This window comes from Lissotriton helveticus, chromosome 1_1 (genome assembly GCF_964261635.1).
Source record: "Lissotriton helveticus chromosome 1_1, aLisHel1.1, whole genome shotgun sequence".
Taxonomy (NCBI): Eukaryota; Metazoa; Chordata; class Amphibia; order Caudata; family Salamandridae; genus Lissotriton; species Lissotriton helveticus.
This window is the reverse complement of record NC_136057.1, coordinates 344002304-344030040: the sequence shown is the minus strand read 5'-3', so window position 1 is coordinate 344030040 and position 27737 is coordinate 344002304. Positions and strand designations below refer to the sequence as shown.

The 27737-nt window shown below is 48.1% G+C and overlaps 1 protein-coding gene across 1 annotated transcript in view; it reads right to left on the bottom strand.

The window, feature by feature from the left end:
- LOC144807650 (protein mono-ADP-ribosyltransferase PARP12-like) overlaps positions 1-25299 on the bottom strand; it is a 748495-nt gene extending 723196 nt beyond the window's left edge. The window contains exon 1 of the mRNA XM_078673273.1: positions 24985-25299. Coding sequence (XP_078529399.1) covers positions 24985-25028 — 44 coding nt within the window. The 5' untranslated portion in view covers positions 25029-25299. The remainder of the gene's footprint in view (positions 1-24984) is intronic.
- Positions 25300-27737: the final 2438 nt, after the last annotated feature.

Sequence of the window (27737 nt, the reverse complement as noted above, 5' to 3'; positions counted from 1 at the left end):
AAAATGCACCAGGGATTGGTTGGTCCTCAAAATTAAGACTGCAAAACGGTTAGCTGATGACCTTATTGTAAAAAATAACACTTGCTGAGGGTGTCCTGAAAGCTAATATTTTAATTTTGGCTTTTAAAAACAAGCTGGCTGAAATGAACAGCAAAATCACTGAACAAAAGGATTTTCTCATGAAGCAAAAAATAACTAAACTTCATAAAGACATTAAGAAGTTTAATAAAGAAAACGTTTAGCCCTACCTTAAAGAGCACTTCTAACTGACATATCGTGCAATTAAAGTCAGCCTTTCAGAAAGAGAAACTCCTCCAATATCAGCAATACCAGCTTGGATAGCTGGGGGAGCAATAAAGGGAGAAAAGTCCTCCACTCGCTATGTTCCGGTATGGAATGGCCCATACCCCCATGGGGAAGAAAAACTCGTAGTCAATCTGTCTTCAAGAACCCTCACAGAAACAGAAAAAAGGGCCTTAAGGAAAGGATTGGGTTTTGAGGACTTCCAAACAAATTTTGAACATCACTTTCGTCTGCAAAATACGACTCAGGGGTTTCTTCGCGGGTAAACCAGAACAAGAAACATCAGACTAAGGTCTACGCAATCCCTCAACATTCACCTAACTCAAGTACGATCCGAAATGAACTTTTAACTTTTGAACAAGCAGCTCTTAAGGAGGCTAACAGGTGTCTCAAAACTAATATTCTTCTGAACTTGCCGAGCACAGAGTCTAGAGCCTTTCAATCTCTGGCTGATGACATGACCATCACGATATAGCAGGCAGCTAAAGGAGGTGCCATTGCAATCATCTCTACTACAGATTACAAAAAAGAATGCCTTCACCAACTGTCAGATCAACAGTACTCTACTCCAAATGTAGAATACCATGCCAATCATCTTCTGACCCATATCACCAGCATTGTCATCTCAGCCGAAAGTCAAGGGTGGGTGCTCAAAAATGAGGCAGATTTCCTGGTGAACAAGAAACCAAAAATACCCTACTTTTACACCCTTCTTAAACTTCATAAGGGTGCCATAAGGGTGTTTGCCACTGTTGGACCTGGCCCTTTTTGGCAGGTTCACCCCGAAACTTTTTGCTTTTTCCTAGCCTGTCTCTGGAACCTAGTGTTGGTGTTTTTAGGCCTCTGCGCACTTTTTCACTGCAGTACAGTGTAAAGTGCGTGAGCTCTCTGTGTATGTGTGGTGAGTGACCTGCCCTCCCATAGAAATGAATGGGGAATATGTATGCCCATGGTAGTTCCTGATGTGTGGGGAGTGCAGGGTCGAGTTTGATATGTGCGAACTCGTGAGATTGAATGCTGCGTAATGGTGTATGTGGCATGATTGTGTCTAGTCTAGAAGTGCCACTTTTAGAAGTTGGCATATTTGTGTAGTGAGTCTGCTGGCGTGTGATTGGCTGGTGAGCCTGGCCCAGGAGTGCCTGGGCCTGCTTGTGGATTGACTGTCTGGTTTGAGGGTGACAGGGGCTGTGGAGCCCCAGGAGGTTGTCTGAGTCAGCCCGAGGATGAAAGGCAGCATCTGCTGCCAGGGAAGTGGGAGGAGATAGCACCTAATAGTGAAGGGCTGTGCCTGCCTGCCACAATGCTGGCTCCACCTCCCCGCTGGGCGACTGTCACCTCTGTCCCTGACACTGAAGAGAGTTCCCTATAACCAGTTCTAGCTGGTTCTCACACTGCCTGCACAAAGACTTCAAAGACTTTTCTCTGTATAAGAAGGGGCTGTGTCCCCTTCCAAGATGTTCTTGTTTTTGGACTTGAATCTACCAGGGGCGGGCGCTGCCCAGCCTCTGGATGCCTGGAGGACATCTGGGGGACCCCTCTGCCTTGCCTGGGCTGAGTGGGGGGACTTTGCTTTGCCCCTTGGAATCTCTGGGACCTTTGGCAGCATGGAGAAGCTGCATTTCCTTTCAGATAACTTTGTCTTGCTTTTGCCTGGGCTTATTCTAGCCTAAAGCGCCTGGAAGCGCTTTGTTTGCCTCTAGCGCTTTGGAGCGCTTTATTTTGACCTTTGCAGCATGGACCTGCTCTCTGACCTGCTCGTGGTTTGAGGCAGGAGCCCACCCTGCATTTAGCCCGAGTTTCGATATTTTTATGGATGGGTGCCACCCCATTTATTTAGTTGCCTAACGGGTGCTCACCCCGTTTCTATTCTTATTTTGCCAACCGAGGGTGCCCACCCCTCATTTTGCCACTTTTTATCACCGCCGCGGCCCTCGCACCGCGACCAGGAAGTCAGGCACCGTAGTGCCTGATGTGGGGTGGGACTTCCGGTTCTCGGAGGAAGTCCCGCCTGCTGCCGCGCTCTGATTAGCCAGTCCGGCCGGCTGAGGAGAGGAAGATGGCGGCGGCCGCTGCGGGGCTCCCGTGCCCAAGAGGGAGCCCCGAGAGAAGAGGCGGAGAATGGTAATGGCCGCCCGGGGCTCCTGTGATCTGGAGGGAGCCCCGGGAAGAGAGGAGGAAGCGTGGCCTGCTGCTGGGGCTCCCGTGTGCTGAGGGAGCCCCGGGGTGAAGAGAGGATGGCGGCGGGGGCCGCCAACGGCAGCGCGGGGCTCCCAGGAGTCCCGGGAAGCCCCGCCGGAGAAGAGCTGCCGCGTCAAAAGAGGAGAAGCGGAGGGATGGGCGGTTGCGGGGCTCCCGTGTGCTGAGGGAGCCCCGAGTGAGGAGAGCCGCCGATCGCCAGCAAACCGGTGAGTGGGGCAGAAGAAAGGGAGGGGCACCGGGACACATTGTCGGTGTCCGCCCCCCCCCCCCCCAGTAGCGCGAGCTCGCGCTTATTGTCAGTGTGAAGCCACGAGGGCTTCAAGGGTGGCCCCGGTTGGCAGTGGGTCGCCCCAACGTGTGTCGAGCCCTGAGAGGCTCCCGCCCGCATTTTCATTGATACCGAGCCCACGAGGCTCAGCTGGGGCATTTTAGTGTCTTAGAGCCCCTGAGGTTCCGGGGGCATATTTGCTTTGAGAGCCCGGAGAGGCTCAGGGGCATGGCTTCATGTGGAGCCCTGAGAAGCCCCACGCAGCACATTTGTTTAGCGAGCCATGAGAGGCTCTTGCCTGGCATTTGGTTCATTTTGAGTCCCCCGGGAGGGACTCCAACGTTTAGGACATGTGTGATGTCCCGAGCCTGTGTGGCTCCAACGTTTGGGGCACGTGACATGCCCTGAGCCTGTGTCGCTCCAGCAGTGGGTGCAGTTTGCACCTAAGGGTCAGTGAGGGCCCTGTCACAGTTTTTGAGGCTTCCCAGCTGCCCAGCAATTAGTGGGCAGCTGCACCGTTTAGGTCTTGGGATGTTCCCAGGTGCCCAGCAAGTAGTGGGCACCTGCACCGTTTAGGCCCCTGACATTGAGACACAGGGCGTCTTAGCCCCAACAAGGCCAGTTGGCCTAGGGACTGCCACAGGTGGTGGCTTATGTAGGTTTTGGCGCAATTGTGTGGTTTTTCCTTGCACCTCTGAATGTTTTAGGCATCATGTGTCTTTGCGCTATTGAGTTGTGTTTTCTTTCCTGGCACCTCTGAATGTTTTTAATGCATCATGTGTTTCCCTTTACTACTCCTCTGAATGTATATTTATGCATCATGGGTAATGTGTTCTTTCCTAGACCCCTAAACGCTGTGTGATAATTAGGTGGTTGTCCGTACACCTCTGAATGTTTTATGCATCATGTGTTTCCCTTTACTACACCGCTGAATGTGTTTTCATGCATCATGTGTAATGTGTTGTGCTTATATCCCTAAATGCTGTGTGATACTTAGGTGGTTGTTCTTTTTAGTACAGGTGGTCCTAGTGAGGTCCTGGTCCCCTGCGTGACATTCTCCTAAGGTGTTTAGGGTTGCGTAGGTGGTACTTACTTGTTCCCAGTAGTTACTGGATGTGATTTATAACTGTTATTTTGTGCTATAGTGATTTTATATCCTTTTATTCTAATTTCTGACAGTATTTCTATTTCTACAAAGTGTTGATTATGACAGTGGCCCATGTGGCCCTGTCTTGTGAATAATCCCTTGTGAATATTGCCGGTGCGAGTTGGCACAATGTACATGTGTGATTCTATCTGATATGTTTTGACAATACAGAAGTTATTTTTATATAACCTTGTGTGGATTTCCTTTTTGTGGTGTGCCTGGGATGTTGTTGCTGTTGTGTGCTGGCGCAAATGCTTTACACATTGCCTCCGAGTTTAGCCTCACTGCTCGTGCCAAGCTACCAAGGGGGTGAACAGGGGTTATCTTGGCGTGTGACTCCCTTGCACTGACTAGAATGGTGGTTTCTGCCTGGCTTTGGCGTCAGCCTTAGCCTACCAGAAATAGCCAGTTCTAACAGCCACCCTCCCAAACCCCCGTGCCTGGAAGACCCATAGTTTCTGGGAAAGGTCCTTTGCTAGAACCCCTTTCGATGTTCTGTGACAATTTCTTAATACAATGGCCCTAAAAACTCAGTATTTTGAACCTAATAGAGTTGATTAACAATAAAAGAGCACACATTGACCTCCTAGTAACCCTCGATGTGGAGGCCTTGAATACTATCATCCCCGAGTCAGCTACCCTTGAGGTTATTGAAAACAACTTAAGGTCGACTGACTGGTCCTCAACCACTCCCGTAAGTTGCATTATAGAGTGTGCATCTTTATCCCTCATAGAAAACTTCTCCCAGTATGAAGACAAATGATATCATCAAACCAGAGTTACTTCAATGGTCAGTACATTTGCCCCCACTCTGGCCTGCCTTTATATGTCCCCTTTTGAAAAAGAACACATCTTGGGCCCTACCAACCCCTATCCCACAAATACCCTGCCTTGGTGACGATACAGCGATACATCCATTTTTTGGAAAGGAGGTAAAGACGTTTGTACCCTCTTCGTTGAGTGGATTTAAACACTGAACCTCTTCCTACATTTCACTGCCAACACCTCTAAAACAGAACTATCTTTCTAGGACCTGATGATCCAATTGACTGATGGAAGGTTGCACACTAAGACTTTCAAAAACTATACTAATAGTCTCAGCTTGCTCCTTTACAGGAGACACCACCCTAAGGCCCTATGGAATAATGTGCCTTATGGGTAGTATCTGAGACTCTGCCGTAACTGCATTGAGACCAGTGACTACATAGAGCAAGCTAAAAATCTAGCAGACAATTTGGAGAAGTGCGATTATCCGGGAAAATGTATAAAAACTGCACAAAAACGTGCAGGCAACAATAACAGAGAGGCTCTACTGGAATGCCGTGAATGACGTGTAGTTAATGTAAAAGGTGACTACAAGGGATTTTGTTAATTGATTGATTGACTTGAATATAATGTCTATCGCTTATAGGTTCATTAAACAATTAAACCCAGTGTATCAATAGGATTACTTTGACATTAATCAACAGCTTTTCAGATAAATCTATTCAGTGTAGTACAATACAGTAAAGAGAAGAAGCACACAGCAAAAATAAGTTATGTTTGAAATAAATTGTATTGGGATCAATCACAAGAAAAATTTCATGGGGACAGGAAATAGAACAAAACTTCAAATAAACGTCATGAAAAGCAGTATATCTGTATTAACTAATCAATTCATAACAATACATCAGCTCCATTGATAAATGAGGAAAACCAAAATCATAAATGTATTGTGGTATCCTTCAGTGCAACAAATGCTGAGGAGTTGATGTCTTTGGTCGACGTTTCGGTCTTGTATGTTCTCATCTATAAGACCATCATCAGGACTACTTTTTCATCAAATAAAACCCCTTAAGTACACACGGTGTATAGGGCCGATCTTCAGACTGGGCAATGGTTCAGACTGGGTAATGGTTCACCAGAGGAATCTGCTAAAGCTCTTCTATATACTTAGAGCTTGTGTAACGATGTCGGTTTGCTGGTATCTTTATTTCCAGAATGGTCATAAATGGTCGTGATATTGAACACGAACGGAAGGTAGGTCTAGGATCACGGGTCGCTACCCCAAGTATTTCCTCGCAGTCTCCAGTCTCGTTATTTTCTCAACTGGAGACTGCACCTGTACCTATGTAGGGGATACAACAAAGCAGAATGGAATTTTGCATGTCCCTGCAGTATGGAAATCATATCCTTGCTGTTGAATCCATCCGTGATGACCTCCCCAGCAACCCTGAGTCCAAAATACGTGGTTTGGCGGGCCTTGAGACCCGCGCCCAGATTTATCGATTGACAATTTACAGGCGGTGTTACACTTAACCCGGAGACAAAAGCACACACAGGGAAAACCCAGATCAATTCCCCAGATAAGCAGCTGCACCACAAACAGGCCCAAGGAGATTGCCCCAATAAAACTTCTGAACCGGATGGACTTGCATTCCCAAAAGATAACAAAGTTAGATGCCACATGTAGTTAGGAACATGTAGCCAATCAGGGCACAGAACGTACACTATACACACAGTGATCACATGCTCTCAATGCCAGATATTTGGACAAATGCACTGGCCCCTACTATGTCCAAGCAAGGATGAGAGCCACCTTTGCCCTTATCAGATAATTGTACTTATGTTTCCAGGACTAGGATCAAATGTATCTGCTATATGAGGATGTGTAATCGATTTTAAACTGGCCCACACCTTCTGTATTTCGAGACAATCTCCAGACCGGACTCTGATCGCTGCCTCCCGGCTGATGTGTTTAATTAAACCAACTGTTTCTGTTTTGCCAAATGCCTGTTGTCTTTTCATTTTTTAAGGTATATTCACACCACAGCAACAAACTCACAGGTTGCCTTCTCCCCTAATCTCTGTTTGAGATGAAATCCTTTCTACAAAGGTGCAAAGGTGCCAAAACTCTTACACCGCTGCAAGGCTACACTAACAAGAGTACAGCACTGAAAAATCCCTGTAATATAACATTACATCAATGGGCCTCCTTTGCTTGGTTAAGAGAGAGACAGCAGTCTCCGAAACCCTTGTCTAGCAATTAAGGAATATGTCAGAACTGAGCAGTAAGGATGCTGGCCTAAAGGTCTGGCTGCTAAATGCCAATGAAACTTCTTTTTACTTACATTACACAAATAAATGCTGTTTATCATATTAAAGCCAGTTTTACAAGCTTCATCAATAGTGCGGAAAAAGTAGCAAAAATTATCACTTTCTATAAATAATGCACATAGAAGATAAGTGATTGAACATGACAAATTTTGCAGCAATTGTCTATTTTTTAGATGTAAAACAGTCACTCGTTCATAGGTGCCATGTTTCAGATTAGGTGTCTTATGTGAGACATTCCATGCTTTATGTGTGACGCTACGGGTGAAACTAAATCGTGATTAAAAACACTTGGGCGCCAATAAGTCCAGTATCCGGCGTCTGCAGAGAATACAGAATGCAGCAGCCCGCACTCCTCTGGTGATCCTGAAATCCTGCTCAGTGTCTAAGTTTCTACCTAAATTACTTTGGCTGCCAGTAGAAAAAATAATCCAGTTTAAAACGCTATGTGTGGCTCATAAAATTCTGACTCAACATGCACCGCTGGGGTTGGCAGATCTGCTAGCCTTCTTTGCTCCTCGGCGCACTCTACGTTCTGCTGACCAAGGGTTGGCTTGTAGTCCCCGAGTCTTAAGAGCCAGAGCTGGAGGCCGCTCCTTTAGAACTCTTGCAGCCAGACTTTGGAACTCTCTCCTAGCCTCTATCAGAGGGATCCAGAACCATCTTGCCTTTTGCAAAGCCATAAAAACGTGGCTTTTTACGTTGTAATTACTCTTCAGCTTCTATAGTCACAGGTCTTTGGTGGCGCCTGGACGCCACGTTGCTGGGGCAGCCATGCGCATTACAAATCTTATAATATTAATAATAATAATAAGCAGAAAAATCCCTGTAAAGATAAATATGAGAAAGTACCACAATTGGTGCCATATGAAAGGCTAGATGTAAGTAGCAATGCCTTTTTTTTTCAAATGTACTTGCACTAAGTTATTGTTGCTCACTGGTTGCATATTGTCATTAAATTTAATGTTACCTGCGTCTGCTTCGAGCAAGCACCACCCACCGCCGCCAGGATAAAACAGAGTACACTGCCCAAGGTTTAACAAAGACAGCTGATAATGTTTTGTTGATCCCATTGCTAACTAGATTTTGCTGGACTTATTATTTAGGATCAGAACCTATGGTTTAGTTTGATCTTCTATTAAACAAGAGCGGCCACAGTCCAACACGTTTTTAGGTCGAGCCTAGACAGCTTTTGCACAGTCAGATGATCAGTCGTATGTGCTTTGTGGGGTCTGACTCCTCCCATCCTTTGGATTGGCTTTTCTCTGTGTCATTTAAAAATCATAGCCTTCAAATGGCTAATGGTTAGTGCATGGCCCGCCTTTTTTTAAAAGTTGACTACCCTGGAGTAATGCCGCAGGAACGAGCGACAACACACATGCAGTCCTTACGCACAGCTGTTCCCCCTGCCTTTCCATTTCTAGTGAGATGGGAGCCAGGCCTATAAATCGTGCTTTTTTACAGTGTACAGCGTTGTTGCGCACAGACGTCACCAAATGGCTGCTTCACTATGGTAGAGGGTGTGAGCATAGTTAGCGTGCATAACTGTCAATTCATGCCTCGTACGGCCTTACATAGTGCGCGTTAGGGAGGGTGCTAGTGCGGCGGAGTCCATATTACTCAGTGAGAGAGAAGCAACCAGCCCCAAGCTAGTGCGGATGATCAGCTCAGGTTCCACTGGTCATATTTACCTAGCTAGCAACATCAGGAATAGAGAGATAAACGTGCAAAGCCAGATGCGCTTTCCTGTAGGGTTAGTTAGTACCAAGCAATCGACTGACTCTTCCCAGGAGGTCCCGTCTGGCAGTGGTGTGTAACACAGGCCCCCATAGCCCTCATAGCCTCTGTGGTGCAGGGGGCCCTACTCTACCCTGAGAGCTCCTGATTAAATCGGGAGCGGGGCCTTTCCATGTACATTGCAGGGGGCCCCCTCAAGTTTTGTTATGCCACTGCTGTAGGAAGGTAGATCCCTGACTATGGTTGCCCCCAACTTTTTGCCTGGTGTTTTGCTGGTTTTCTGACTTAGTTGACCTGGGGCCCTGCCATTCAGGACCCCAGGCCCACTGCTCTCTCTGTTAAAATGGATTCCATGTACCCTAGGTACATATCTGATTGGATACTGAGTCACCTTATCAGTCCCTGTACAGTATAACTTAGGTATCCAGGGCATAGGTGTACCCAGGGCCTACCAGGGGCTGAAGCATGTATTATGCCACCCCTGGCTGGCCATCCAAAACTGACACAACTGGCTGCTTGACAGCTGGGGCAAGGTGGTGTAATCACCCTTTGCTTTAGATATAGTATTCCTATATCTAACCCTAAAATGGACACATATATTCCTATCAGTCACTCCTATGGCAGGCCTTAACAATCCTGAAGGCAGAGTGCTTGGAATAATGTGAAATGGTGCTCTGGCATGACCTGAGCCCGTTTGCAGCTTGCGGAACCAAGTCCTAATAGCTGTTCCATGATAACGCTATACCATATACTCTTAGGTGCATTATGTACCTCGCGGTCATATGCTAACTTTGGTATAGCATTATCAAAACATGTCGAGTAAGGTGTCATACGAATTGGAATACTAACCCCTCGCCAATTCTGGCGACGGGGTTAGCATTCCACCCTTCTAGAGGGACACGACATGTTGGTAACCTGTAACCCCGGTTAAAGTCAGACATAGCCTCGGCCTCCACAAAATGGATGCTGCCACCGAGACACAAGTCTGCCCTCCTGCTGCTGGGAGTCCTTCCAGCAACGGAGGCCAGGACAAAGGGTTTCCTGTCAGGGGCGGTGCCAGCACCATCCCAGACAGGATTTTGTGTATCCCAGGTAGGCAGGGCTTTAGAGGAAGGTGACTGCAAGTGGCACCCCGGTGCTCACTGTGCATAGGCCGGCTCAAACCAGTTCTGGGGGCACACCAGCCCCTGAGCTGGGGAGAGACCGGACAAAGGAGAGGGGTGTAACCACCCCCCTCCTAGTCCCACCCATAGGGCAGGACTTAGTCGCGTGCCAGCCCCCTTTTGCAGGATAAAGGTAGGAGTAGGCCCCCTTCCAAATTAGATCATCTTTGAATCCTGAAACTACTTTCCACAAAAGGAACTCAAGACTTCTTCTCAAGATTTCTCCCTTGTGACTAAGGAGTAGTCACCCTGCAGCAGCAGGCACCATCCAAGCATCGCGGTTTGCTGTAAGTCTCTCCTCCGGATCAAGACTGCCCAGCTCGACGAGAACCGGCTTCCCTGGCACCTCTGACCTCTACCTGCATCATCAGCCCAGCTGAGATTCGTGGGTGTGACGAGACCTCGAGGGACCGGCCATCTTCAAGACGGCACGACGCTTGCCCAGCACGACTACTGAGGGATCCTCACGTGAGTGCTTTGGGGTTCGAGAAGCCCCGACCCTGAGCAGCTCCAGCACCGAAGTCCAGCCCCCTTGCACGAGATCTGCGTGGGGCCCTTCTGCTCTTTGCTGCTCACCGCGTTGTCCAGGTCGCTTGCCCGTTGGCTAGTGACCCTCCCGACGACGAACCACGACGACAACACTGCTGGTCTGGTTGCGCCAGACTGGCCCTTGCTCTCCTCCAACAGAGGAGCACCCCGGACCCTCCTGGTCCACTCCAGATGCCATTTTGAGTCCACCGCGTGGGCTTGCATTTGCCAAGAGTTGTTGCCCCAATCCTGGGTCCAGCGACGTCGACAGCAGATACCTCCGTGGGACAGCTCGCACCTCCACCCTGGTCGCCGACAACGCCTCCTGGTCCGAGAGACTGCAGAGCCCAGCGTCGCCCACTCACCTGGTCGAGGTGACTTCGTCCGGTGCCATCCTGGTGCCCACCTAATCACTGGCTAGTGATTCAGAACTTGGTCCCCTCTGCTTACAGGTCTCCTTCTTCCCTGATCCAGGCTTGGATCCCTCCAAATCTCTTCACTGGTCGCCTGCCAGCAACTTCTTCTTTCAGGCTCCATAGACTGCAACGAGGATTCCCGACGTCTTTTCAGACCTATGCAGCCGCAGCCCCTGGGCTAGGTAACCTGAGCATTTCGGTGCTCCAGCATAGCTTAACTATCTAAGTGTCCAGATCCTTTTTCGTTTCAGCTCTATCTAGTCGGATTTGTCCGATAACACTAACTTTGCATTTACTAGGATCCATAGACTTTGTTCCGCATTACGCGTGAGAGTTCCCACTCTGCACATGACGTCCCTAGGCCTCCTGCGTGTAATCTAAAGGTTCAGTAGAGTAGTTCTAGCGATCCCAAAGCCTATGAGAGTAGTACTTACCTGCTAGTAATTTCGCATTCCACTTTTTGTGTATATGGTTTTTCGTGCCCCTCGGGCATTTGTGTAAATTGTGCGACTTGAAGTATTTTCTTAAGAGTTTTGTTCTGTGCTTAGCTCCCTGACTCATAAAGAGATCAGGGTAGACTTGTTATAAATAAATATCCTTTTATTTTCATAACAACTTGTGTGGTGTCCTTTCACTTGGTGTTCAAGGGGTAAATGTGGTGGTAAAACAACTGGCTTAACACACCCTCTAGAGTTTAGCCTAAAGACTGCACGTGTCCATGCTACTAGGATAGCTGGTCTATCAGGTTGACTTACAACCAATCATCAATAAGGGTTGTTTGGACTGATACATAGTGATCACTAGAATAGTGAGCACTGCATATCAGGCCAACTTCTCACATTGGTGAGCAGCGGTTGGGATTTGAGCTTGCTGTTGTTTTACCACACGTATCCTAAGAATATCATTTGAAAGATCACATAAGTACCAAGGTACATATAACTTAGCTTAGAATACTCTGAGTTCTACTGAACCAGCTGTTGTAGTTCAACAGGGCCTAGCACACCCTGACTACAACTCTTAGCAAGGGATCAGTAGGCAAACAAATAGTGTAGGTAAGTGCACCACTTGCACCTCACTAGAAAAGCATGTCTACCCATGGAGAGTCTTCAGAGACTCCCCTAGTGGCTAGTGACCCTCCACAGGTCATCTCAAGATATGCAGCTCTCAGTTTCCAGGAGATGAGACAAGTGTGTACCTCCAGGAAACTGAAACAGGGGTCTAACCCCACCATACCCTTTCTGATAGGTCTCTTAGAGACATATGATGCCAGAAAAGCTTCTCATACAGATGGGAATATGCCAGCCTTAGAGGGTACCCGTGGTGATCCAGACCTCCTTGACACTGAAAATGCAGTTGAGGAGGAGGAAGAAGAGGGCTCTGGGGATGAGGCAGACAACAGGCCTGAACTAGTCAGCAGACTTACTAGGGCCAACTTAGACCTACATAGGGAAGGATCTGGGGAACCCCCAGTACTGACCCTAATGGGGCCTAACCTTGGAGTTAGGAGAGATAGATCTCCTTCTAGGGACTCCAATAGATCTCTGCACTCTAATGCCTCCTCTCAGAGGAGAAGGATGTCTCCCCAGTGGAGATTGACTTCCCCTCAGAGAAGAGAACATGAAGCAAGGATGAAACAGGCTAATCTAAGGATTGAAAGGGAAGAACTTGCCCTGGCCAAAGAAAAGCTTGCCTTTGCTAGAGAGCAGCAGATGAGTGGGACAGTTCCCACTGGTGGCAGCAATCTCCCTAGAGATAAAGAAAGGAGTTTAGATACTAAACACCTGAGTAAGATAGTGCCCCCCTTTAAACAAGGGGATGACATCCACAAATGGATGGCTGCTTTGGAGAGGGCCTGCACTGTCCAGTGCATCCCCCAAAGTCAGTGGGCAGCTTGACTGTGGCTCTCCTTTGAAGGCAAAGGTAGAGATAAGCTCCTCACTACTAGAGTTGAGGATGCTAACAATTACCAAGTCCTGAAAAATACACTGGTTGATGGGTTTGGCTTAACCACTGAGCGGTACAGGTTGCTGTTCAGGGATACCCAGAAAATTCAGTCTCAGGATTGGTCTGACTTCGTGGATTGTGCCACTAAGGCTTTGGAAGGCTGGCTACTGGGTAGTAAGGTTACTGATTTCAAAGGATTGTATAATCTAATTATGAGAGAGCAAGTCTTAAATAATTGTCAGAACCAGTTATTACACCAGCACCTGGTAGACTCTGATCTGACCTCTCCACAGGAATTGGGTAAGAGGGCAGACAAATGGGTCAGAACCAGGATTAGGCCCAAGAACCAAGGTGGTGACCAGAAGAAGGAATCAACCAAGCCTCAAGAGAAGGGTGGGAATAAATCTACAGATCAAACCACATCAGGGCCCCAAAAATCCTCTGACAAGGGTGGGTCCCAGACTCCTTCCAATACCCAAAAGAAACCTTATTGTCATACCTGCAAACAGGTAGGCCATTACAAAACTGATAGCAGTTGCCCACAGGCCAACAACAATAAGGAGAACATACCCCCAAGTAAAACTTCCCAGCCTCCTGTTACTACTAGTAGTAATCCCCCAGGTGGTGGGAGTGCCCCTAAGAATTTGGGTGCATTTACTTTGGAAGTTCCTGGGGACTCTGGCCTAACCAGGTCCCCTGACTTAGATACTCTTGTCTGTGAAAATGGCATGGGGTTTGCCAACTTCACTGCTTGTCCCAACACTTTGAGCAAGTACAGACAGGAACCCCTCATCAATGGTATAAAAGTTGAGGCCTATAGAGATACAGGGGCTAGCATCACCATGGTGACTGAGAGCCTAGTCCCCTCAAGGCAACTTTTTCCTGGAGCCACATACCAGGTAACCAACATTGATGGAGTGCAGAGAGATCATCCCATAGCAGTGGTAAATCTCAGCTGGGGAGGTGTCACTGGCCCCAAGAGAGTGGCAGTGTCATCAAACTTGCCTGTAGATTGCCTACTGGGGAATGATTTAGAGATCTCAGCCTGGGCTGAGGTAGAGCAAGAAACCCATTTGAAAATGGTGAACCTCCATGGTAAGGTTAGTGGGGCAGTGATAGCCACAGCCCCAGTCCAAGATGTCCTCCCTGAACAGGTCAGGAGGGCTGTGCCAGTCACAGCCCAATCTCAGACAACTTCCTTCCCAGAACAGGTTGGCAAGGCTGTGATGGTAACAGCTCATACCCAAACTGAGTCCCTTCCTGAAAAGGTTGGTAGAGTTGTGATGGCCACAGCTCAAACTCAGACAGATAATAGTGTTGTGAAGCCTGAAACTATGGATCACTCCACTCAGACAGAGAGCATTGAGGAGGAAGAGAAATCTCCCTCCCACCAGACTTTAGGAAAGGATCAGCCTCCTCAGGGAACTGATCTGACCCCTTGTGAAGAAACTGCCCCAGAGGTAGGCAGGCCTAGCCTGGCAGAGCCTCTGATGTCAGTGGACCCTTCCAAGGTGGGACCCAGTCTGGAGCAGGTAACCTGCCCCTCTCTACCCTGCCTCAGTCAGCCCAGGGCTGTAGAGGTCAGGGAGGCCAGTGGTGGACCCCAAAGGGCCCCCTGTCCAAAAGAATTCCCCAATCAGCAGATTAAGGGCACTGAAGCTAGTAGTCCTAGCCAAGTGAAAATAAAACAAACTCCTGAGGGATCCCCCTTAAAATTAGCTAGGGACCTCCCCCAGATGGGCACTGTTGGGCACAGCCAAACCTGGGACCTAAGGGCCCCAAACCTGACCTGTCCCTCCAGTAAGCCAAACAGAGGGACCCAACCTCCAGCTTTAGGTAGCCAGAGGTTGACCCTGAGAGCTCAACACAACTCAGTCTTGGAAAGAAAGGCCTCTATGGTGGATAATGATTGGAGGAAGCTGAGCCCAAAATTAGTGGAGCCTCACTTCAGTACTCCATCTCAGCACCAGCCTTTTACTTTGCTAAAGCACACCACAGGTAGAGATTCCCTATGGTGGAGACCCTCAGATACCCTTAGGGTGAGGGATTGCTTAGTGGACCATGAGATAGGGGGTAACCATGCCAGTGCTGGTACTTCCTTATGTGGCCACTTAGGCAATATAGGCTTACCTGGTCAAGGATAGCCTTATCTCCTTTTGTTTGGGGGGGGTTATGTAGGAAGGTAGATCCCTGACTATGGTTGCCCCCAACTTTTTGCCTGGTGTTTTGCTGGTTTTCTGACTTAGTTGACCTGGGGCCCTGCCATTCAGGACCCCAGGCCCACTGCTCTCTCTGTTAAAATGGATTCCATGTACCCTAGGTACATATCTGATTGGATACTGAGTCACCTTATCAGTCCCTGTACAGTATACCTTAGGTATCCAGGGCATAGGTGTACCCAGGGCCTACCAGGGGCTGAAGCATGTATTATGCCACCCCTGGCTGGCCATCCAAAACTGACACAACTGGCTGCTTGACAGCTGGGGCAAGGTGGTGTAATCACCCTTTGCTTTAGATATAGTATTCCTATATCTAACCCTAAAATGGACACATATATTCCTATCAGTCACTCCTATGGCAGGCCTTAACAATCCTGAAGGCAGAGTGCTTGGAATAATGTGAAATGGTGCTCTGGCATGAACTGAGCCCGTTTGCAGCTTGCGGAACCAAGTCCTAATAGCTGTTCCATGATAACGCTATACCATATACTCTTAAGTGCATTATGTACCTCGCGGTCATATGCTAACTTTGGTATAGCATTATCAAAACATGTCGAGTAAGGTGTCATACGAATTGGAATACTAACCCCTCGCCAATTCTGGCGACGGGGTTAGCATTCCACCCTTCTAGAGGGACACGACATGTTGGTAACCTGTAACCCCGGTTAAAGTCAGACATAGCCTCGGGCTCCACAAAATGGATGCTGCCACCGAGACACAAGTCTGCCCTCCTGCTGCTGGGAGTCCTTCCAGCAGCGGAGGCCAGGACAAAGGGTTTCCTGTCAGGGGCGGTGCCGGCACCATCCCAGACAGGATTTTATGTATCCCAGGTAGGCAGGGCTTTAGAGGAAGGTGACTGCAAGTGGCACCCCGGTGCTCACTGTGCATAGGCCGGCTCAAACCAGTTCTGGGGGCACACCAGCCCCTGAGCTGGGGAGAGACCGGACAAAGGAGAGGGGTGTAACCACCCCCCTCCTAGTCCCACCCATAGGGCAGGACTTAGTTGCGTGCCAGCCACCTTTTGCAGGATAAAGGTAGGAGCAGGCCCCCTTCCAAATTAGATCATCTTTGAATCCTGAAACTACTTTCCACGAAAGGAACTCAAGACTTCTTCTCAAGATTTCTCCCTTGTGACTAAGGAGTAGTCACCCTGCAGCAGCAGGCACCATCCAAGCATCGCGGTTTGCTGTAAGTCTCTCCTCCGGATCAAGACTGCCCAGCTCGACGAGAACCGGCTTCCCTGGCACCTCTGACCTCTACCTGCATCATCTGCCCAGCTGAGATTCGTGGGTGTGACGAGACCTCGAGGGACCGGCCATCTTCAAGACTGCACGACGCTTGCCCAGCACGACTACTGAGGGATCCTCACGTGAGTGCTTTGGGGTTCGAGAAGCCCCGACCCTGAGCAGCTCCAGCACCGAAGTCTAGCCCCCTTGCATCCACGAGATCTGCGTGGGGCCCTTCTGCTCTTTGCTGCTCACCGCGTTGTCCAGGTCGCTTGCCCGTTGGCTAGTGACCCTCCCGACGACAAACCACGACGACAACACTGCTGGTCTGGTTGCTCCAGACTGGCCCTTGCTCCCCTACAACAGAGGAGCACCCCGGACCCTCCTGGTCCACTCCAGACGCCATTTTGAGTCCACCGCGTGGGCTTGCATTTGCCAAGAGTTGTTGCCCCAATCCTGGGTCCAGCGACGTCGACAGCAGATACCTACGTGGGACAGCTCGCACCTCCACCCTGGTCGCCGACAACGCCTCCTGGTCCGAGAGACTGCAGAGCCCAGCGTCGTCCACTCACCTGGTCGAGGTGACTTAGTCCGGTGCCATCCTGGTGCCCACCTAATCACTGGCTAGTGATTCAGAACTTGGTCCCCTCTGCTTACAGGTCTCCTTCTTCCCTGATCCAGGCTTTGATCCCTCCGAATCTCTTCACTGGTCGCCTGCCAGCAACTTCTTCTTTCAGGCTCCATAGACTGCAACGAGGATTCCCGACGTCTTTTCAGACCTATGCAGCCGCAGCCCCTGGGCTAGGTAACCTGAGCATTTCGGTGCTCCAGCATAGCTTAACTATCTAAGTGTCCAGATCCTTTTTCGTTTCAGCTCTATCTAGTCGGATTCGTCCGATAACACTAACTTTGCATTTACTAGGATCCATAGACTTTGTTCCGCATTACGCGTGAGAGTTCCCACTCTGCACACGACGTCCCTAGGCCTCCTGCGTGTAATCTAAAGGTTCAGTAGAGTAGTCCTAGCGATCCCAAAGCCTATGAGAGTAGTACTTACCTGCTAGTAATTTCGCATTCCACTTTTTGTGTATATGGTTTTTTGTGCCCCTCGGGCATATGTGTAAATTGTGCGACTTGAAGTATTTTCTTAAGAGTTTTGTTCTGTGCTTAGCTCCCTGACTCATAAAGAGATCAGGGTAGACTTGTTATAAATAAATATCCTTTTATTTTCATAACAACTTGTGTGGTGTCCTTTCACTTGTGATGGTAAAACAGCTGACTTAACAAGCCCTCTAGAGTTTAGCCTAAAGACTGCACGTGTCCATGCTACTAGGATAGCTGGTCTATCAGGTTGACTTACAACCAATCATCAATAAGGGTTGTTTGGACTGATACATAGTGATCACTAGAATAGTGAGCACTGCATATCAGGCCAACTTCTCACAACTGCCACCTGCTTGATGTCCAATTTTAGGGATATCAGAGCCCCCCCCCCTCCCCACTCTCACCTTAAGCTGATCCCTCTCCTTATTTCTCCTACAGAAGGTCGCTATGAAGATTTAATCCCAGAAAGCTTGACACACACAGTTGATGGATGAAAGCAAACTGTGGGGTCGGTATCCCTTATAGTCGGTGAGAGCTCCCCCAAGTACCCACGTCTTTGTGGACCTTGGCGTCCTTGAGTATTTTGCTCCATGGGATTGCATGAACACTAACATGAAAAAATATTAATGCTTAATATATCATCCAAATCAAAACAGTCCTTTGCGTATTAATTAATTGACGCAGCTGCCATCTGTATTTCTTGAGGTGTGTCCAAATACCCGGATCGTTCGGTGGGGGTGCTTTAGCTTGTATACTAACCCTTTTAATCCACAGTATCTACTTTCCTATGGGCATATGGTTTCGCTTTTGTGATTGCCACTAAATTAGCTAAGAAGGTAGTTTGAAGGTCACTTTTCGCACCCTGCAGGAAAACAGTTGTACCATCTGAGTGCGTGGTTGCAAGTGGTCTTTAACTTATAAGTCCCTGGCCCAGTGCCCACCTTGCGTTATTCTCGTTTAAGACTTACAGCTGCCCAAGCAGGCAGTGCCCCTTGTCTGTGGAGTCCACTATCCTACAAAGCTTGAGTCTTTTAGGCTCGGGCAGGTGTGACCTATTTAATTGTGGCCCAGTTGACAGTCTGAAGCGCCAAGATACCCGTGGGGTGACAGTAAGCGCTATACAAGTTTTAAAATCAATCAATCAATCAATCAAAACAATTTGGAGGCTTGCTGCACTATGTGAGTGTGTAGAATAAAATCAACCTGCTATGTTGAGGTGGTGGGTGAGAACCGTTCTCAGAACTCCTCTTCCGTGGGCAGGTAGACAAATTTGTGCAATTTATTATTTGAATCACCTCATTTACGAAGTTCCTAGCAGTGGTGGCTCCTTCGCTAAGGCAGAGGAGTGTCAGCCCACTGCTTTTAGCAGTGCAAAGAAGGATAAATAAAATGATAATAACTTGACGTTATTATCATTTTATTTGTTCCTGCTGCTTGGCAGCTTTGTGGGCGGGACTGCTCTGCTCTCGTGGCAGGAGGAGGAGTGGGGGGCACTTTGTAAGGTGTGAAATGAATGTCTGGACAGCCCTAATGGGCATTACAGCCTGGGTGAAGAGCATAGCCAAGCCCCCTGTCCCCACCTGAGCCCTGAAACACAGTGCCCAGACCAATCACAACGCTGCACTGCAACGTTGTGTGGCTATGGGGAGACTGGGAGCTCTGGAGCTTCCTGCTAGCACAGAAGCCAGGAAGAGGATGGAGGAGAGGCAGCCGACTGACAGGTAAGTAAATATTTGTTGTTTTAACCCCCCCCCCCTCCCTTTCACTCTTCCCTCCATGCCCCACTGCTGCTTCCCGAGAGCAGGCACCACTGGTTTCTATGTGCAATTTAATCTACCTTTACCTGTCTTGACTATGCAAAGTCGGTTTTATCATTCTGCAGTTTCATGTATTTTTATTTTTATTTGTATGAATACTGCTTCAGGGCAGTACAAGTTAAGTTGGAAATGCCCAAAGTGATGCTGTCAAGAGTGGCCAGCACAATAGTCTGTTCCCAAATAATTCAGTCAATGTCAACGTCAGTTAATGTACTTTTTAATGATTGGTTAATAATCTCACAGAAAACTGAGGTCTGCTGCTAAGCATGATGCTCTGACCTTTACTTTCAGTCCACTGCTCTGTGTTTATTACACGTTTAAGGAAAACGTATTTCACTGAAGAACCGTGAAAAAATATCACCTAAAGTACTCTGGAATGTTACAGCACATCAGCAGTCTTGGGTGACCCCGGGCGTAGTGTGCGTAGCTGGGCTACGCAGAGGTCCACTGAGTTGCAAACAAACTCTGTGGGGCTCTGCTACGCTATGCCACGCCACCTCCACCCACGCCCCATTAAAAAATAGGTTGACAATAATTAAAAAGAAACTTAAAGGCACTTACCTAGGTACTGCAGCGTCCACGAGCTGCCCTCCTCCTCTGCCTCGCTGTACCATTAATGCTTGAGAAAACTGCGAATGAGCACGTGCCCGCACTTGCGCAGTTGTGGGAGAATGAATTTTCGTTGAGTGCTCCATTCATATCACCACAGGCATGTCGCAGTGCTTTATTGCATGAGGTGAGGCTCAAAAGAGTGTGGGAGATGGGGTCAATAAGACGACGAAATAAAGTAGCATGTGGGAATAAGCCCACAGCCCCAGCACCAAAATTGTACTCTGGGAACGCAGGTTTGATATATATAAACAGCTATTGCAATGTACAGTACACCATGGAGTAAGTGGAGCTGATGATGTTTAGCATGTACACCACTGTCACAATGGTAGAATAGTGCTCCATAAAAAATGTATATGCTACATGTCAAAAATGTAATGTGATGCAATGTTGCTAATAAAAACAAGTAAAAAAACTATTACTTAACCACGGAAACTGTCCCGGACACTTGGCATGGCTCAATTTTACAACACATTTATAAGAAAGTCCAATACGGTTCTCCAGAAAGCTACAAAATGATTGCCTTATTGGACTGATTCCAAAATATTTGCAGCACTCACCTTGACAAAACTCGAAGAATGGGCTAAAATGAAAAACTTAATTCCATATAATCAAACAGGTTTCCGATCAAAAGCTAGCACTTTAGATAACCTGGTAGCTCTCAATATGATTGTCGACAAATGTGTGTCAAAGAAACAATGACTATACGCAAGTTTTGTGGATTTTTCAAAAGCCTTTGACCATGTCAACCACAATGTATTATGGAAAAAGCTGTGCAGTTGGGAAATTACACCCAAATTATTGCGTGCAATTCAACTTTTGTATACCAATAATTAGACCCAGGTTAAACTTGGTAAAAACAAAAATTTGACAGATAAAATAGCCATGTACTGTGCCTGTACTATTTAATGTGTTTCTGGCGGATCTCAGCTCTTACTTGAAGACCTCTAATTCTCATCCTCTACAACTGGCAACCAGAAATGTAGCCTCACTACAATACGCTGATGATCTAGTCCTCATGAATCTAACTGGGATGGGGTACAGAGCAGGCCCGGACTTGGATCCAAAACGGACCTTGACAAGCTGCTCAGCCAGCTCCGGAGGAGAGGGGAGCTGCGGCTGAGCTGTTTCTGGCTCCCAGAGGAGGGAGGAGCTGCAGCGGAGCTGTTTCTGGCTCCCAGAGGAGGGGGGAGTGCAGCTGATCTGTTTCTGGCTCCCAGAGGAGGGAGGAGCTGCAGCGGAGCTGTTTCTGGCTCCCAGAGGAGGGGGGAGTGCAGCTGGGCTATTTGCTAGGGCGGGTTTCAGCGAATTTTATTACAGGGGGCCTGTATTGCCGTCCCCCGGTAACAAAACGGCCCCCAGGGGCCCAAATCCGCCCCCCACCCTGGCGACCCACAAGGGATATACCCAGTGCCCGCAACGGCCAGCCCTGCTACAGAGGCTACTTAACCAATTAAACATCTATTGTATTGAGACTGAAATGGTTATTAATTTCTCAAACACAAGAATAGTGACTTTTGGCAGGAAAATAAATAAGAAAGGCAGCTTGGTCACTTGGTGGAAACCAATTCCACAAGCTACGTCATACAAATACCTTGGCATATGGTTACGAGATCGGCAGTCACACAACTTACATCAGAGTGTACTAAAACCATGATTTGCTTCCCTGGTCTCAGCTTTCCGGGCGAATATATCAGAAATTACAAAGTCAGACCTTTCTGCCACTACTAAATGCAATACAAGCCAAGTTCATTCCAACTTTCTGCTATGCTATGGCGCTGCATAGGAGGGCTTTTAGCCGTCACTCTGCTCATTTCCAAGCACACACTTGTGCTTGTGGCGGCATCCATCCTGCGGGAGTGAGCAGGGGCGCGCCACAAGCACGAGTGTGTGCTTGGAAATGAGCAGGTTGCTTGCGCTTTCACTTTCGTCCGTCCGCTCTATCAACTCACCAACCCCCCCTCCCCCCCCCCCCCCCTTCCACCCCAACCGCCGCTCACCTCAGGGCTTCACGTGTCACAAAGAGAACTCTGGTCTCCGTTACACAGTGCTAGGAAGAAGTCACACAGCATCCAAAGGTACAGGGATCCCTTTCACTTGCTGTTTGATAGACACTCTTAAAGAAGCATTAGAATGGTTAGGGGCAAACAGTGCTCTGCAAATGACATAAGCAGAAAATGTGGTCATAGATAGAGGGGCATTGATAAAACTAGATGTGTAGTCACAAATGAAAAGTTCATTGTTTGTAACACTAGCGCGATCTCATTTACACAATGGCGTGTTGCATACTCCTGCAATCTTGCAGATTCATTTGAAAAGAGGTCACCGAGTATTCAATAGCAACTATGGGGTGTCGAATCAGACATTACGTGTTGACTGCGTGATTAGCATGAATGTATCATAGACTCACATCGATCCTTTGCGCTAAATAGTTACTTGTTGAACAGTAAGCGTGGGGGCTGCAGTACGGCATAGTGACAGATTGCTTAATGCTGCTGGCGTACAGGTATCTGAGTCCACACAGTGCTGCTTAGCAGAGAAAAGGGCAAAGCACCGCGTCACTGATTGTTAGTTCTTTCTTGCTGGGAGCTGGCCAGTGATTGGCGCTGTAACTGCACCACTCGTAGAAGATGCTCTTAAAATGCTTATCCGTTGCAGCGGAGCTAAGTGACAGGCTCCTCATGTAATGAAACACCTCGATAATCTTACACTATTCATTTTGAACAAAGGGCCCACGAAGTCACGGCATGTGAGTTTTTCAAGAGGACTATGAACACGTCAGGTGACTTGCACTGCTCTTGTGATTTTGGTGGAATGACACAGTCGCCCTCTCTTTGACAGTTTCATTGTGACTGCTGTCTTTGCAGTGATCAATGGGAGTGTATTTGGAAGGCAGGCGTGGCGGCGCGTGAGCCTTGAGCTAGCGTTTTCTGTCACTTAGAAAACATTTTTGGCTGGTGCTGATCTGCCATGGCCCGGAAGCCTCAGATTGACCTTTATTCTGAGCAACGTTTCATCAATGTGCACACCTAGCAGTGTGCTCCCATCAAACAGTGCACGTACCTGGGCCTCTCACTGGAAGACTTAAGCGAGTACTGCTATAACACAATTGTGTGTTCTTGGGGAAACACCTGGGCATGTTGTGCCTCAATCCGCTAATTTTATTTGTAGAGTAAACTAAAGAAGAAAATCAATTCCCTCAAGAATGACAAAGCATAGCCTTTGTTTATACCAGTGTGTGTTCATCATTTTTAATGCAAGCTGAAAGTGGTGGCACTTTTCGAGGGTGGAGACTTAAAGAATGTGGAAGCTTTTCTAAGAGCAAGTGAAAGCGAAACCCCATTGCGGGCAAGCTCGAGTTCGAACAATTCGCCCCTTTATTATGGGGTTGCTAGCACCATATGCCGACTGGACTACGGCAACGCCCTCTACGCCGGAACCACCGCCAAGCTCCAGAAGAGACTCCAACTGATCCAGAACGCCTCAGCCAGACTCATCCTCGACATCCCACGACACAGCCACATCTCCGGACACCTAAGAGACCTGCACTGGCTCCCGGTCAACAAGAGAATCACCTTCCGTCTCCTCACCCACGCACACAAAGCCCTACACGATCAAGGCCCGAGCTACCTCAACAACCGCATCAACTTCTACGCTCCCAAACGACACCTCCGATCAGCCAGTCACGCCCTCGCCGCCGTCCCCCGCATCCGAAGAACGACAACAGGAGGAAGGTCCTTCTCCTACCTGGCTGCCAAGACCTGGAACTCCCTCCCGACCGACCTGCGCCTGACCCAAGACCACCTCGCCTTCAGGAAGAAGCTCAAGACCTGGCTGTTCGAGCAGTAGCAGCACCCCCCCCCCCTAGCGCCTTGAGACCCTCCGGGTAAGTAGAGCGCTCTATAAATGTCTATGATTGATTGATTGATTGATTGATTGATATGCTCGTGTTTACTAGGTTTCAGAGAAAGTGTCCTCAAAGCCGAGGCCACAAGACCGCTATTATAGACCGGTGACTCTGTTCACGGTAAATGACTTATGAAACACAACCAGGTGCTCTTCAAGGTCACTGAATTAAGCAAACATCCTCGTCAGGTGTTAAACAGTTACCACTTTGTCCTTTAAAGCCATGGTTGCTTTCCTGACCACGCAGGTAAATCTTCGTATTCTGGGTTTTACTCTCCTTATTTAGAGGAGGTGGTGATGTTTCGTGTGCCCAAAAAACAACAGTTTCCCTTCATTGGCCACAAGTAGGAACCCTCCCCACTTACAGTTCAAACAGTGGTGGTGGCAAATCATTTGGCCCCATCAAAAATTCAACAAGCATTGGCATAGCCAATAGGTTTCGCCTTTGGGACCTTATAAGTGTTTAGTCATGCAACAGTTGATGTTGTTGCACAAAGGATATTGTACTGCATAAATAAATACTTAAAAGGTCCCAAAGGTGAGACCTATTGGCTATGCCAATGCTTGTTAGACTTTTATTTCAACTTCCTTAGAGAGCATCTCCCTCTCATATCCGTTAGAATTCGGGCTAATAAATCATACACTAGTACAAACAGGTGCACTGATCAAATACATATCACTAGTAAGATTCTCCGATGAAAACAAATTGTGAGCTCTGAAATGGAGTGATCGAATTCATGAGCCCCATGCTAGCAGTTAGCCACCCCGGCCGCGGCGCCACACCTCTCCCTCCTATGAACTCCTCTGATGCTTGAGGGAAATTGTCAACAACTGATTCACAAGACAGTATCACATTTTTTAATGGGATTTTTACCCGTGCAATATTTTATGGTTTTTATTAACTGAAATGAAATTAATTTGACACTTTCACAAACACGAGACGGATTGCATTGGAAATGCTTATTGTATTTCCTGCCTTCCTCCGGCTTATCATTAAATACACGCCTAGTTTCTAGAATGTGCTGTTCACCTGCTACACGCTGCGGACAGACAGTTTCACTTTTTTTTAGAACATAATGGCAGGTCAGACTGAGTCCAAAACGACATTGAGCTCATGTCCTCCCGGTGAAGTACGACAACTTGGCTAGCATCCCCTTCACAGTGTGTACTCAACTTTCTTCATATGGGTCGGTGAGGGAGTGGACCCAGGGTGGGGGCAACGCAAGGAAGCACAGTGATGTGGCATGAGCAACTTGCACTAAAAAGTCGCCTTTTCCAGGGCTAAATCCCCCCAACCCCCCTTACCTCGAGAAAGGGCCGCCCGTCGCTCCTTCGCACGAAAAGTTCATTGCAATCTGGGGATCACAGTGTATCCTGGTCACACCTGAGTCCAGGCTGGGCACTTGACCGCGGGATTGGCGTACCACTCTTCTCCGATGATAGTGAAGTGAGCCTGCTTCGGGTGAGTGGGTGCTAGTTACCGTCCCGGGCTTTGCTCTCCTTCTCTGTATGCATGCAGTCTCTCTGTCTCGCTTTCTATCTCCTCTTAACTCACTGCCTGCCTTCACGGTCGTCGGAGTAGTTTCTTCTCCCGGTAACTTGGACGCTAGCAGGAGCCGCAGAAACAAACGAAAGTGAATGTGGGAGGCCGAGGAGTAGGAGTGACCAGGAACACGACGCTGCGAACGTTGTCATAATTGACCCTCCTGTGTGATCAGTCGGGTGGGGTTTGAAGCCTTCGTGATAAAAAGTAACACATATGACATTTCAGTAGGTACCACTAAACCCTTTCTTCTCTGATCAGCGATTTTACTATCAGCTGTATTCATAGAACAGGTTGTGTATTCGCTATGGGGACATTTAAATATGTAAGGGATTTATTCCTGTGCAACAAGCATTGAAAACACGGCATGTCTGTTTTTCCCAATATGGAATGCACATACATACCAACAACACTGCAGACATCGCTTCACAAGGAAAATACACACAGGCAACAAGTAAAGTCATAATGCGGACAAATCACGAACTAGGCCATAGGAACACCAGTGCCATGCAGAAGTGCACTGCCCATGCACTGCATACGTCTCCTTCCCTCTGCATGCCTGGGGCCCTGTATGTATCGCATGTTTGTTCATATATTCATGTGTTTGTGGGCTAATATTTGTTGTGTGTGACTGTGTGCCCACGCTGCAGGCACGCAGCCAGTAGCAGTGTCTGCCTATGGATGCACTATAAGGAACACAGACCAGTTGGCTTTGCCAGTGTTTGCTTAGGAACAGGATGGCAAACAATTGTAGATACCTGCTGTCCAATAGGAAGTATACACATTGGTGTTCTCAATATTAAATGCTGAGACCTGCCAGATATGCTTTGCCAGCAAAATGGAGTGACAGCACCCGACCTGCAAACTCTAAACCAGCCCCTTTAACATTTGGATAGTATGACACAGTGGGCACATGTATAAACGTGGTGTACAAATACAAATATAATTTATAACTAGAGATATTAAGAGGCAATGCACTCGTAACATTGTCATATATATTTGGAACTAAGGAGGTTAGTATCAGACATAAAACATGATGTTAAACGCATTGTGGCTCATACATTGTAGTAGTATGTGACAGGGTGCATGGATTTTGTCATCTGAAGTGTGACAAAGTCAAACAAGTTTGAAAAAAAATAAAATCACGGAAAAAGTACGGCATTCTTAGCATATTTGGTGGAGACTACTACGTGTGGCAGGCAACAAAGAGGGCGAGGCCATACAACAACCCGCACTTGCATCTCCTGTGAAAGCGGCTGATCTACATTTCCGCCCCCCTTTTCCTCCTACATTTTACTTTTCGTAGCTGAGGTGTTTTGCTGCTATGGTGAGTATTCCCCATCTGTTGCATGACTTGATCTGCTGAGCCCCTTTCAGCAATGGTTCCTTGAGTTGAGCAGAGGAGCGCAGCCCTCCTAAAGCCCCCTCCCCCCCCCCCCACACACACACACAAGCACTGCTGTGCAGAAAGCTGCAAAAATTAAATGATTTCTTACCATTTTATTTTTCCAGCTTTCTGCCGAAAGGAGAGGGCAGGGCCAGTGCGTCATTGCTTCTGATTGTCAATAGTGACGAGTTGCCCCTTCAGTATAAATTGCGCATGTTAGTTTGGACGCTATGGCCAAACACAGGGCCGGCTTTCGCGCTTGTGGCTCCTGGTGCGAAAATGTCTTTTGGCGCCCCCCCTCCCCCCATGAACACCTCCACCGCAGATTCTCTCACTAGCACCCTTTAACAGTGACCAACAGCCTGATTCATGAAGCGAAATAGCGCCCGCAATGGCTGCGAAAACGCAATTGCGGGTGCAAAACACGGAATCGGCATTCAAGTACGAAATAGCGAAATCGCAAAAAAATAATAGCGAGCGGAATAGCGATTACGCTGTAAAAGTCGCAGACTCCGGGAAGTCGAGCATTAGCGATAATGAAATAGCGACCAACCACGGAATCTGCGAATTGAATAGCGAAACGCAATATTGTCTCAATCGGCATTCATGAAAGAAATACATTAGCGAAAAATCGCTAAATCGCACATTAGCGCGGCGCAATTTAAGGACAACTCAAAGCAGGTGGTAACCATAAAAGCCATGATTAACCAAAATTTGAAAAACTGTTAGCCAATCACCAACAGGTCCAGGCCTGACCAATCACACATAAGGACATTCAGCAGCAGCAATAGGCGTTCCACAATGCCTGGGATGTACATGGTGGTGAGGCGGCGAAGGCTACAGCGAGCAGCACGGAGGAGACGCATGAGGCAGGCAAGGATTTACCGGCAGCGGGTCACCTTGCTGGGGCAAACCAGAGAACAGATTCATGCCAAATACAGGCTGAATGGGGAAATGATCACCTGGCTGATACAAGAACTCGACCCCATCATGCAGCACCCAACAAGGCGAAACAATTCTGTGCCCACACATGTGCAGGTATTGTGCAGCCTGCACCTCCTGGCATCCGGCAGTTTCCAGGGCATAGTAGCCGCTGCTGGGGGGATTTCCCAGCCCACCATGTCACGC